We start from the raw sequence: 11,141 nt of genomic DNA on the forward strand, positions 1-11,141 counted from the left end.
TATAAGAAATTTGTAATTCCTACAAAAGAGAATAAGAAATTTCAGATCCTCTTACTCAAGACATGCACTTGAACTATTAAAAACAAAAACCCAAACTTCATCTCTCTCTCTCTCCCCGTGCTAACATGAAAAGGACATACAAAGCAAACACAGATGACATGAACATATTGTACAACAGACTTACATCCAAACAATACAAGCACCTAATAAGATTACACATCCAATACGACATTCTTACACACTTCTTCACACTCTAATCTTCTGAAACTGGTTTTATAACTATAAACTCATCACCTATTTCTTATGGGAAATAAATGTCGCAATCGCGTGATCAAAATCTCAGCGATGAAGTCTATGACTTTGAGAACTGCATGGTTCCATTTCCTTTTAATGACTAGAACTGAGAACCATCCTCCAAATCCAGTCCCAAATCCCAAGCCCACACTGATCCAAAATTGTCGGACCTCCGGTGGCCCAGTTCTCAAATCCTCATCATTGTTAAATCTTGGAACTAACTCATGACTATCACACGTCTTAGGAAGAGGAGGACCGCAAAGATCTTCGTTTCCATAGTATGTTGAGGCATCAAATGTAATCATGTGGCCAGCGTAAGGAACTAGACCTGACAAATTGTTGTAGGACAAGTTCAATGCACCCAAGGAATTCATCGATGACATGCTCGGAGGAATGCCACCCGAGAATAGATTGTTCGAGAGGTCCATCGATTCTAGCTCTTGCAATTGATTAATCTCTTGAGGAATCTTCCCAATCATGTGGTTTCCAGATAGGTTTAACACGTGCAAGCCTATCAATTTTGTCAATGATTCTGGAATTCTTCCTGAGAAATTATTTCTCGAAAGATCTATGCATGTCACAAGAGAGAGAAATTCGGTGTAATCCATCATTAACCCTTTTGCCACTATATCAATTCTCGCCATATAATAGAAGCTATGCTTGCGATTGTAATTGTAATAAGCCATCTTCTCTGTAACTTTCATTGCTGTGAAGGTTGTGAAAATGTCAGGGATAGTGCCTGAGAGGCAATTTTCAACAGCATCGAAAACTTGAGACAAAGAGAAAGGATCACCACACATTAACTACTGTATTTCATGAACGATCTTACGCTCAGTCGAATATTTTTTTTTCTTGACAAAAAAGAAAAAAAACTATAAGAAATTTGTAATTCCTATAAAAGAGAATAAGAAATTTTAGATCCTCTTACTCAAGACATGCACTTGGACCATTAAAATCCAAAACCCAAAGTTCCTCTCTCTCTCTCTCTCTCTCTCTCTCTCTCTCTCTCTCTCTCTCTCTCTCTCTCTCTCTCTCTCTCTCTCTCTCTCTCTCTCTCTCTCTCTCTCTCCGTGCCATATAAAATTTCATTGAACATGAAAAGAACATACAAAACAAATACAAATGACATGAACATATTGGACAACAGACTTACATCCAAACAATACAAGCACCTAATAAGATTACACAACCAATACTACATTCTTACACACTTCTTCACACTCTAATATTCTAAAACTGGTTATGTAACTATAAACTCATCACCTATTTCTTCTGGGAAATAAATGTTGCAATCGCGTGATCAAAATCTCAGCGATGGAGTCCATGACTTTGAGAATTGCATTGTTCCATTTCCTTTTAATGACTAGAACTGAGTACCATCCTCCAAATCCAATCCCAAAGCCGAAGCCCGCATTAATCCAAAATTGCTGGACCTCTGGTGACCCGGTTCTCAAATCCCGAACATTGTTAGATATTGGACTATCACACTTCTTAGGAAGAGGAGGACCACAAAGATGTTCGTTTCCATAGTATATTGCGGCATCATCGAATGTGCTCATGTGGCCAGTAAAAGGAATTGGACCTGACAAATTGTTGTAGGACAAGTTCAATGCGCTCAAGAAATTCATAGATGACATGCTCAGAGGAATGCCACCAGAGAATAGATTGTTCGAGAGGTCCATCGATTCTAGCTCTTGCAATTGATTAATCTCTTGAGGAATCTTCCCAATCATGTGGTTTCCAGATAGGTTTAACACGCGCAAGCCTATCAATTTTGTCAATGATTCTGGAATTCTTCCCGAGAAATTATTTCTCGAAAAATCTATGCATGTCACAAGAGAGAGAAATTCGGTGTATTCCATCATTGACCCTTTTGCCACTATATCAATGCTCACCTTATAATAGAAGTTGCGATTGAGATCGTTATTGTAATCAGCCATCTTCTCTGTAACTTTCATAGCTGTGAAGTTTGTGAAAATGTCAGGGATAATGCCTGAGAAGCAATTTTCAGCAGCATCGAAAACTTGAAGCGAGTGCAGACTTGACATAGTCTTAGGAATGGCCCCAATAAGCTTGTTAGATCTCAGAGAGAGAACATGAAGTGAGGTAAGACTTTGGCCAATCCATGATGGTAAATTTCCCGCTAATTGATTGTCACCAAGATCCAAAACCTCTAGCTGGGTACAATTTTTTAATGACGATGGGATCTCGCCTGATAATGTATTTCCTCTCAACATTAATGTCATCATGTTTTGCAAGTATCCCATGGAAGTGGGAATAGGTCCCATCAATTTATTTCTAGAAAGATCAAGAGTTTTCAAATACTTCATATTCCCTATGGAGTTGGGAACAAATCCTGAAATACTGTTATTGGAGAGATCCAAGATCGATAGATTTGGCACGACTTCTCCAATATTTTCTGGAATACAACCAGAAATTTGATTGTTTGAGAGATACAAATAATTTAAATAAGGAAGCTTGGCATAAGTCTCGGTTGTGTTCACCAGGTCATAGCATGCAACCTCTCGGATTGTCACTGTGCTCGTACAATGTTTCAAGAATCCTGGCAATAAGTTCATGCTTTTGCAAATCTGACGGCGTATATCAGTTGAGAAGCTGATATTCAACATTTCAAATTTTTTTCCCGAACCCAACCTAGTATTTCCAGAAAAGTTACCGTAGTTGTATAGAAGCTGAAGTCCGTGACGGTCAGACGCGGTGTGGATTAATTGGCCTTGAAATCTATTTGAACTTAAATCCATACTATATATGCATTCAAGATTCCAAATCTCAGGAGGAAGAGATCCCATCAAATTGTTATTAGATAGGTCCAAACTACTAAGCATGAAAAGGTTTCGTATGGAGGGAGGGAGGGATCCTGTGAAGTGGTTTCTAGATAGATGCAAATCACTAAGCATGAAAAGGTTTCCTATGGAGGGAGGGAGGGAACTTGTGAAGTTGTTTCCAGATAGATATAAGTAAGCCAGCATGGAAAGGTTTTCTATGGAGGGAGGGAGGGATCCCATGAGATTGTTGTCATATAGGAATAAATGAGTTAGCTTGGAAAGGTTTCTTATGGAGGGAGGGAGGGATCCTGTGAAGTGGTTTTCAAATAGCTGTAATCGAGTTAGCTCGGAAAGGTTTCCTATGGAGGGAGGGAGGGATCCTGTGAAGTTGTTTTTAGATAGATCTAAGTAAGTCAGCTTGAAAAGGTTTCCTATAAAGGGAGGGAGGGATCCTGTGAAGTTGTTTCCAGATAGATCTAAGTAAGTCAGCTTGGAAAGGTTTCCTATAATGGGAGGGAGGGATCCTGTGAAGTTGTTTCTAGATAGATCTAAGTAAGTCAGCTTGGAAATGTTTCCTATGAAGGGAGGGAGGGATCCTGTGAAGTTGTTTCTAGATAGATCTAAGTAAGTTAGCTTGGAAAGGTTTCCTATGAAGGGAGGAAGGGATCCTGTGAAGTGGTTATTGTATAGAGACAATGTACTAAGCATGAAAAGCTTTCCAATGGAGGGAGGGAGGGATCCCTTGAGATTATTGCCATAGAGTTGAAGTTCTTGAAGCCTAGTCAGATTCTGAAGTTCAGCAGGAATGGGCCCTTGAAAGTAATTAACACTAAGGTCGAGGACTTGGAGGTTTTTCAGACTGGAAACCATTTGAATGGGGATTCCACCACTTACTTCATTTTCAGACAAATCAAGAAGTACCAAGTTTTTGCATTGGGAAACAAAGGCTGGGAAATCTATCAAAGCATTGTGATATAGGTAGAGGTGAGTAAGAGACTCCATACCTGTAAACCTTGACCAGTCAGTAGAGTTCAAATTGTTCCTACCAAGGTCTAAATGCCATACCTTTTGCAGATTACCCAGCTGATAAGGGATGGGGCCATTAAGATTATTTCCACTTAGAAAAATGAAGCGAAGCTCAGTGAGATTGCCAATCTCTTCAGGTACCGACCCCGTAAATCGATTGTCTCCCAAATCTAAGAAACTGAGTTTCGAAAGGGAGCCGATACTCTTTGGGATTTTCCCTTGTAAAAAATGGTTCATGCTGAGATTCAAGCCGGTCAAATGGGGCAACAAGAAGAAGTTCAATTGATTGAGAGTCCCTTCCAAATCAAAATCTGAGAGGTCAACCTCGACTACACTTCCGTCATCGTTGCATTTGATGCCACTCCAACTGCAATGGCTGGTGGAGTTGCTGGTTTTAAGAAACCATGAAACCAAAGTGTGATTTTTCAGACTAGTTTTCCAGTTCAGTAATGCTTCAGCTTCTAAATCAACCGTTGACAAACCAGAGGATTGAATCGAAAGAGCTAAAATGAAGGGGAGGAAGAAGAAAAAAGATGGAGATCTCACCACCATTCCCATTTTCATGGCATGCAAAACTTCACTCAATTTGCTTGAGTAATTGCTTGAGATTGGGTTTGACATTTATAGAGTTTTGGTGGAGGAAGTGTGGACCACAGAATCACTCTCTCTCAACTAATATTTGCCACCGATTGAAACTCCAATGGAATTGGGCAAGTCTTCAACATTTCATGCGGTAGTCTTTGGACTGTGGAATTTGGCAGTGAAAATGGATTCCGTATAAAAAGAGTAAGAAAATGTTAGCGATAATGTGTAAAAATAGCAGGAACTTTATACGTGTCATGATTATAAGTTTTTCATGGACAATGAATTTGATTGAAGAGTAGTAATATTTTTTATTTTTCTATTATTTAAACGAACGGCCACTACTTACATCAAATATCTCCTCTCTCTCTCTCTCTCTCTTTTAAGTTAATAATCTATCTCTCTTTCTTAGAGGCTCCCATCATCATTTGGTGAGAGACTTTGACAGCTGGAGTTGCTTTAGAAGTCTTGTTTTTCAAAAACTTAAAAAATAAATAAAGTAAAATAAAAATCAAAATAGAGGTTTATGGGGTGTGGATTTAAATGAGACCATAAAATCATTGGATAAAGTTAACAAAAAAGAAAAAAAAGAGAAAAAAAATACGCTTTAAGGGCAGAGTCAAGCTAGGACCCATCCCATTTGGGAACTAATTCGGTCCTCATCAATTTCTTATCTAAATCGATGGCTCAGATCGAAAATGGCTCATCAATTTCTTATCTGTGTCCCACCGCTAGAGGGTCTCATCGTCATTTGGTGAAAGACTTTGACGACCATTGCAATGCTTAGCTACAGGAGTCATTGGCTTTGGAAGTCTTGCTTTTCGTAGTCATTGGCTTTGGGTTTGGCTTTTTGTAGAAATAAGAGATGAAGTCTTACTTTTTGTCGTCCATTCCATTTTTTCTTATGACGCGACTTCTCCGTCTTTGCAGCATTCCCAACTTCATGCAAACGTCTTTTTTCTCTCTCTCTTTAACAGTTTAACCTCATAAAGAATTCTTCTTTCTCTCTCTCTTTAACAGTTTAACCTCATAAAGAATTCTTCTTTCTCTCTCTCTCTTTATCTTTTCCCTCTCTCTCTAAGTTATAACGCAAGGACTATGTTTGCATAATATAAGAAAAAAAAGAGCGCACAAGATAATATAACGTAAGGACTATGTTTGAAAGACTTTGACAGCAACTACAGTGCATAGCAGTAGAAGTCATTGGCTTTGGAGGTCTTGCTTTTCGTAGTCATTGGCTTTGGGTTTGGCTTTTTGTAGAAATAGGAGATGAAGTCTTACTTTTTGTCATCCATTCCATTTTTTCTTATGATGTGACTTCTCCGTCTTTGCACCATCCCCAACTTCACGCAAACGTCTTTTTTCTCTCTCTTTAACAGTTTAGAGAGAGAATTTCTCTTTCTTTCTCTCTCTTTATCTTTTCCCTCTCTCTGTAAGTTGTAACGCAAGGAATATGTTTGCATAATATAAGAAAAAAAAGAGCGCACAAGATAATATAAAGGGTGTGGTTTCCATAAGGTTGCAACCTTAAGCAACCCAATTATGGCGTACCTCTAAATTTTATCATAATTTTCCTATAAAAAAAAAATCTAACAACTAAGCGCCTCTCTCTCTCTAAATTTTCTTATCTTTATTACTTTGTGGCTTAGTCAAAGAGGTTATGAAAGTCATGCTTTCTTGTGACATGGCACGAAGACGTATTTGCTTTGGAAGCCATGCTTTTTCCTGGAAATTTGTGTGTGAGTGGGAGTGGGCTTTTCTCCAACGGCACGTTTGGTCGTGCGTAAATATTTTTCAAGAAAAATATGTAAATACTTTTAACATAAAATATTTTTGTAAAATTTCTCTTCTCCATGCTTCTTAACAAGTTTAAAAAGTTTTGTTTGATGAATTTCATATATTTGGTAACTTGATTTAAATAAATTTCATAAACATATATTTATATTAATATTATTTTATAAATATATACATACATTGTTTTATATTTACAATAATGTTCACATTATAGAACATGTTATAATTGTATTCAATAAATTTTGGACACTTATAAACCACTATTTTTTACATGGATCATTTTTTTAATAACCATACTTATGTCATTAAGAAAGGTGTGACATCACCCATGTGGAATACAATAGTGGCATTTAATACTCCATGTGGGTGATGTCACAACCCATTTAATAACCAAAATTATCTTTAGTAAAAAATATTGTATTATTAAAATTTGTTCAGTACAATTATAAAATACTCTATTGTGTGACCACCTTAATATAATCTAAATGTTAAGGTGCTCATACTATTGTACTCAACAAAATTTGGACACTTATATATATTTGTTTAGTACATGAAGTTCTTTTTAGTAATGATATTTTTTATCATTAGGAGAGAAGTGCATCATCTACATTGGCTGTGACATCATCTACATTGAGCATTAAATATCACTAGCGTGCTCTATGTGGATGACGTAGTACCCCTCCTAATTACAAAAGGGAAAGCTTTCTATGCTCCCCCTACAGTATAAAAATTATATCCTCCCTTTTATCCAACCGTCCATTTTTTAATGGAGGGCTAACTAAGATTACCCCAATCACAATCACATCTCTACACTATTTTACTTTTAGTTTTTTTTCTATAAATTATTTTGATGCAAAATTTTGGAGGTTCATTCCTCTATTAAACTTGCACTAACGAAATATATAAAAATAATAATTTGAATGAAATAAAATGACAAAAATACCCTTAAGGGGTATTTTGGTCATTATTTTTTATCAAAAAATTATTCCTAATATTTTTTATAGGTGCACCCCCAATAATAAGATGGCACGTACCAAATTTTATATTAAAAAAATTTTAAAAATAAAATACTTTGAGACGTTGGATCTAAGATCAAACGGCGAGTATCTCTTTTGATAAAAAATGGACAGCTGGATGGTAGGGGAAGGATAAAACTTCTATACTGTAGGGGGAGCATAGGAAGTTTTCCCATTACCAAAAGTACCCCTATGAACAAAATACTCCATGTACAAAACAAGAGTATAAAAATGTCTAAAATTTGTTGAATACAATGATCAATTAGTCTATAGCGTGAGCACCTTAACATAACCATGTATTTTATATTAAATATTAATGGAATATAATTTATATATTAAGTATATTATTTAATATAAAAATAAGATACTATATAAGGAAAAAGTTTAAATATGGTTGCAACCTTAAAGTGTAGAATTAAAGATGCACCTCAAAAATCTATTGAAAAAAGGTTGTTTTAATGTTGAAAAGCCCTCTAATTAGATGATTGAATATGAAAGAAAAAAATAATTTGAGTTCCAAAAATAGTGCGTCTTGCAACACATTATTTAGACCATCCATTTTGAAGATTTTCATATATTTATAGATCTACTTGATTTTAACCATTTTTTAAGTTTAAAATTTTATAATTAGATATAAAAATAGATTTTCAGATAATCTTAATAATCTTTTACACCAAAATTACATGATACGCTAAAATTTGGTGGTGCACCTTAATTGGATTGTTTAAGGTTGCAACCTTATAGAAACCACACCCATTATATAACATCAATTATATTGTAAATAGTGATTAGTGGAACCTGAGAAATACTTCCCCAAGGGTTGAGGTAATTTTTATAGTAAAATGAGAAATACTTCCCCAAGGGTTGAGGTAATTTTTATAGTAAAATGTTTTACCCAGTGTAGGAAAAATGGAACCAGAACGATCAACATGACATGGGGGCAGAAGCGGTTATTTGGTACTAACCAATAAACCAACCTAACCGAGAAAGTCCTGAGCAATCAAAAAATTGTTAAAAAAATAAAAAATACAAAAAGAAATATCTATGAAAAGTATATTTAACGCATGATTAACTAAAGCACATCAAAATAAAGTTAAAAATTGATGAAAAGATGGATTTTAAAGAATCGATATATGCCCAAAGTATTTTTAAAAAATTTCAAAAAAGATGGAAACTGTAAAAATAAGTATTGATGGTCAAAACAATTTTCAATATTTACCAAAACGATAGAAAATATTAAAAAATGCATTACAAATACAATCCCTTAATTTTTAAGATTTTATATAAAAGAAGGGATTGCCTAAGAAGGTCACAACTATTCCTACTCATTAGATGTCAAATTGGATGGTTTTGGATGAGCTACGAAGTTTGAGAATTATTTTTTGGATCTTGTGCCTATTCAATGACTCTTACAACAACCCATTTTGAAATTTAAAAGACATGAATGATTGTGACATCTTTATGTAAAAAAACAAATGGCTTCTTTGTAAACAATCCTTTTATATAGTTATTTTTGAACTTTTTTAAAATACCCGGCCGGTTTATCAAAATCAACCTAAACCGGAACCGGCCTGTTCTTTTTTTAACCGTCTGATTTTTCCAGCACTGATTTGACTATATGTTTTATTTTGTTTTCTTCTCTTACCAAACATGTGTACGTCAAATTTACCGTGAAATTATTTCCCAAAGAATAATTTTACACCAACCCAATGTGCCCTAAGAAAACGAATCCCTCCCTCTCTAAAAGCCGAGTGCAAGATCTAACCATTATAATCAATTACGTATGAACTAATATTTATGAAAACGATGAACCAAACTGGAACCAACTGTTTCGGATCGGAACCCAGTCCTGTTCCGCCAAAATACAAGGGACTTGTGAACAGGCCGGTTCTCTGGATGGCAAATCTGGATCACTGATCTATTTTTCAAACAGTGGTCCAAACCCGAAGCAAGGGTTGATAGAGGTTCCTCCTACTGCTCCCTATTTATCATACATCAATAGCATGTATGCTTTGGATTATATCTAAGGCTGAGGTTTCTATAAGGTTGCTACCTTAAACGATCCAATTAAGGCGCACCTCCAAATTTTACCGTAACATGTAATTTTAGTGAAAAAAATTATTAAGATTATCTAAAAATTTATTTTTATATATAATTATAAACTTTTAAACTTAAAAAATGATTAAAATCAAGTAAATTTATAAACATATGAAAATCTTGAAAATGGACCGTCTAGATAATGTATTGCAAGATGCACTATTTTTACGACTCAAAATTTTATTTTTTATTTTTATATTCATACATCTCGATATCGAGACGATCAATTATAAATTTTTGTAACATTAAAACAACCTTTTCCGATGGAGTTTTGACATCACCCACATGGAGCACATTGGTGATATTGAATGCTCCATACAGACGATATCACACCCCATATAGATAATGTCACTTCTCTCCTAATGACCAAAAATATCTTTACATTTTAATTCTAATTTCAAAACAGCAAAATACATAACTTCATGATTTCCTATTGACCTTAATTGAATATTTGGTATGTAATATATCTATATATAAGGATACATTGGAAAGGAATAAAGAAAAAATAAGGATTTCATCAAAGTTAAAAAATAATATTGATGTTCGAAATGAATGTGCGGAGTTAATTAATTTAAAATTTAATGTAGAGTAATAATACAAAACTTGCAATTGAATTTCCATGGATTCACTTATTCCAGACAATCCAACAGTGGACAGACATATCTATGTTTTGATCAAGTGTTATCCAAACAGCAGACAACCCCCAAAGACAGACCAATTCCAAGAGAAGTCAATTCCAGTATTAACCTATCCCCAGGAGAATCTAATCCAGGTAGCCAAACAGACCCTAAACTTTTTCCTCTATCTAATTTTATCAATCTATCTATCTCTCTCTTCCACAGAGGGTATCATCGTCATTTGATGAAAGACTTTGATGGCAACTGCAGTGCACAACAACATGAGTCATTGGCTTTGGAAGTTTTGCTTTTTATAAAAATAGGAGAAGTCTTGCATTTGTCACACTCCATCCATTCCACATTTCTTAATGAGGCGGCTTCTCAATCTTCGCAGACATACATCTTTTTTCTCTCTTTAACCGTTTAACTTCATAAGGAGTCTCTCTCTCTCTCTCTCTTCTCTTCTGAGATAAAGTACTCAGCCCTAGTCAAGACGATTTACTTGGATGAATCTGAACAACTTGCCAGAGTCCCGCTCTCTTTCTTTATCTTTTTTTTTTAAATAAAGACAAATTTGTTACATATGGTAAAATTGCCACTTTTTATTGTTAAGCCGCACATGGGCGTGTTGGTTATTGTTTCTGATGTAAATGAGGATCTACACTCGTGGAGGCAAATTTTTTTTACGCATCTGATTCTAGTGCAGCTCAAGAGACTAAGCCGCACACTACCAAGTTCTCTTACTCTCCTCCTTTCTCCATCCACCGTCAAAACCGTAGATGATGAACCAGTGATAGTTTATTCTTGAAAAGGATTCAATGACCATATGGCTCAAAATCTACAGGCCCTAAGCTAAAGAGCTTCCTGCCCTTTCTATTTTAAGGGGGCTAACTACAAAGATTGAATAGCATATCAATTTCAGAGATCAG

The 11,141-nt window shown here is 35.3% G+C and overlaps 1 protein-coding gene across 1 annotated transcript; it reads right to left on the bottom strand.

The window, feature by feature from the left end:
* On the bottom strand, positions 1 to 4,877 carry LOC18423019 (uncharacterized). Its single transcript, XM_088871074.1, has 3 exons — positions 1,558 to 4,877; positions 1,448 to 1,466; positions 1 to 1,097 (listed from the first exon to the last, which is right to left on the bottom strand). The coding sequence occupies exons 1-3, from the start codon at positions 4,725 to 4,727 to the stop codon at positions 291 to 293; spliced, it is 3,996 nt and encodes a 1,331-aa protein (XP_088727200.1). The 5' UTR covers positions 4,728 to 4,877; the 3' UTR covers positions 1 to 290.
* Between the last annotated feature and the right edge of the window lie 6,264 nt (positions 4,878 to 11,141).

The sequence above is a fragment of the Amborella trichopoda genome, chromosome 7, assembly GCF_054954075.1.
Source record: "Amborella trichopoda isolate Santa Cruz 75 chromosome 7, AtrichopodaSantaCruz75HAP2 v2.0, whole genome shotgun sequence".
Classification (NCBI taxonomy): Eukaryota; Viridiplantae; Streptophyta; class Magnoliopsida; order Amborellales; family Amborellaceae; genus Amborella; species Amborella trichopoda.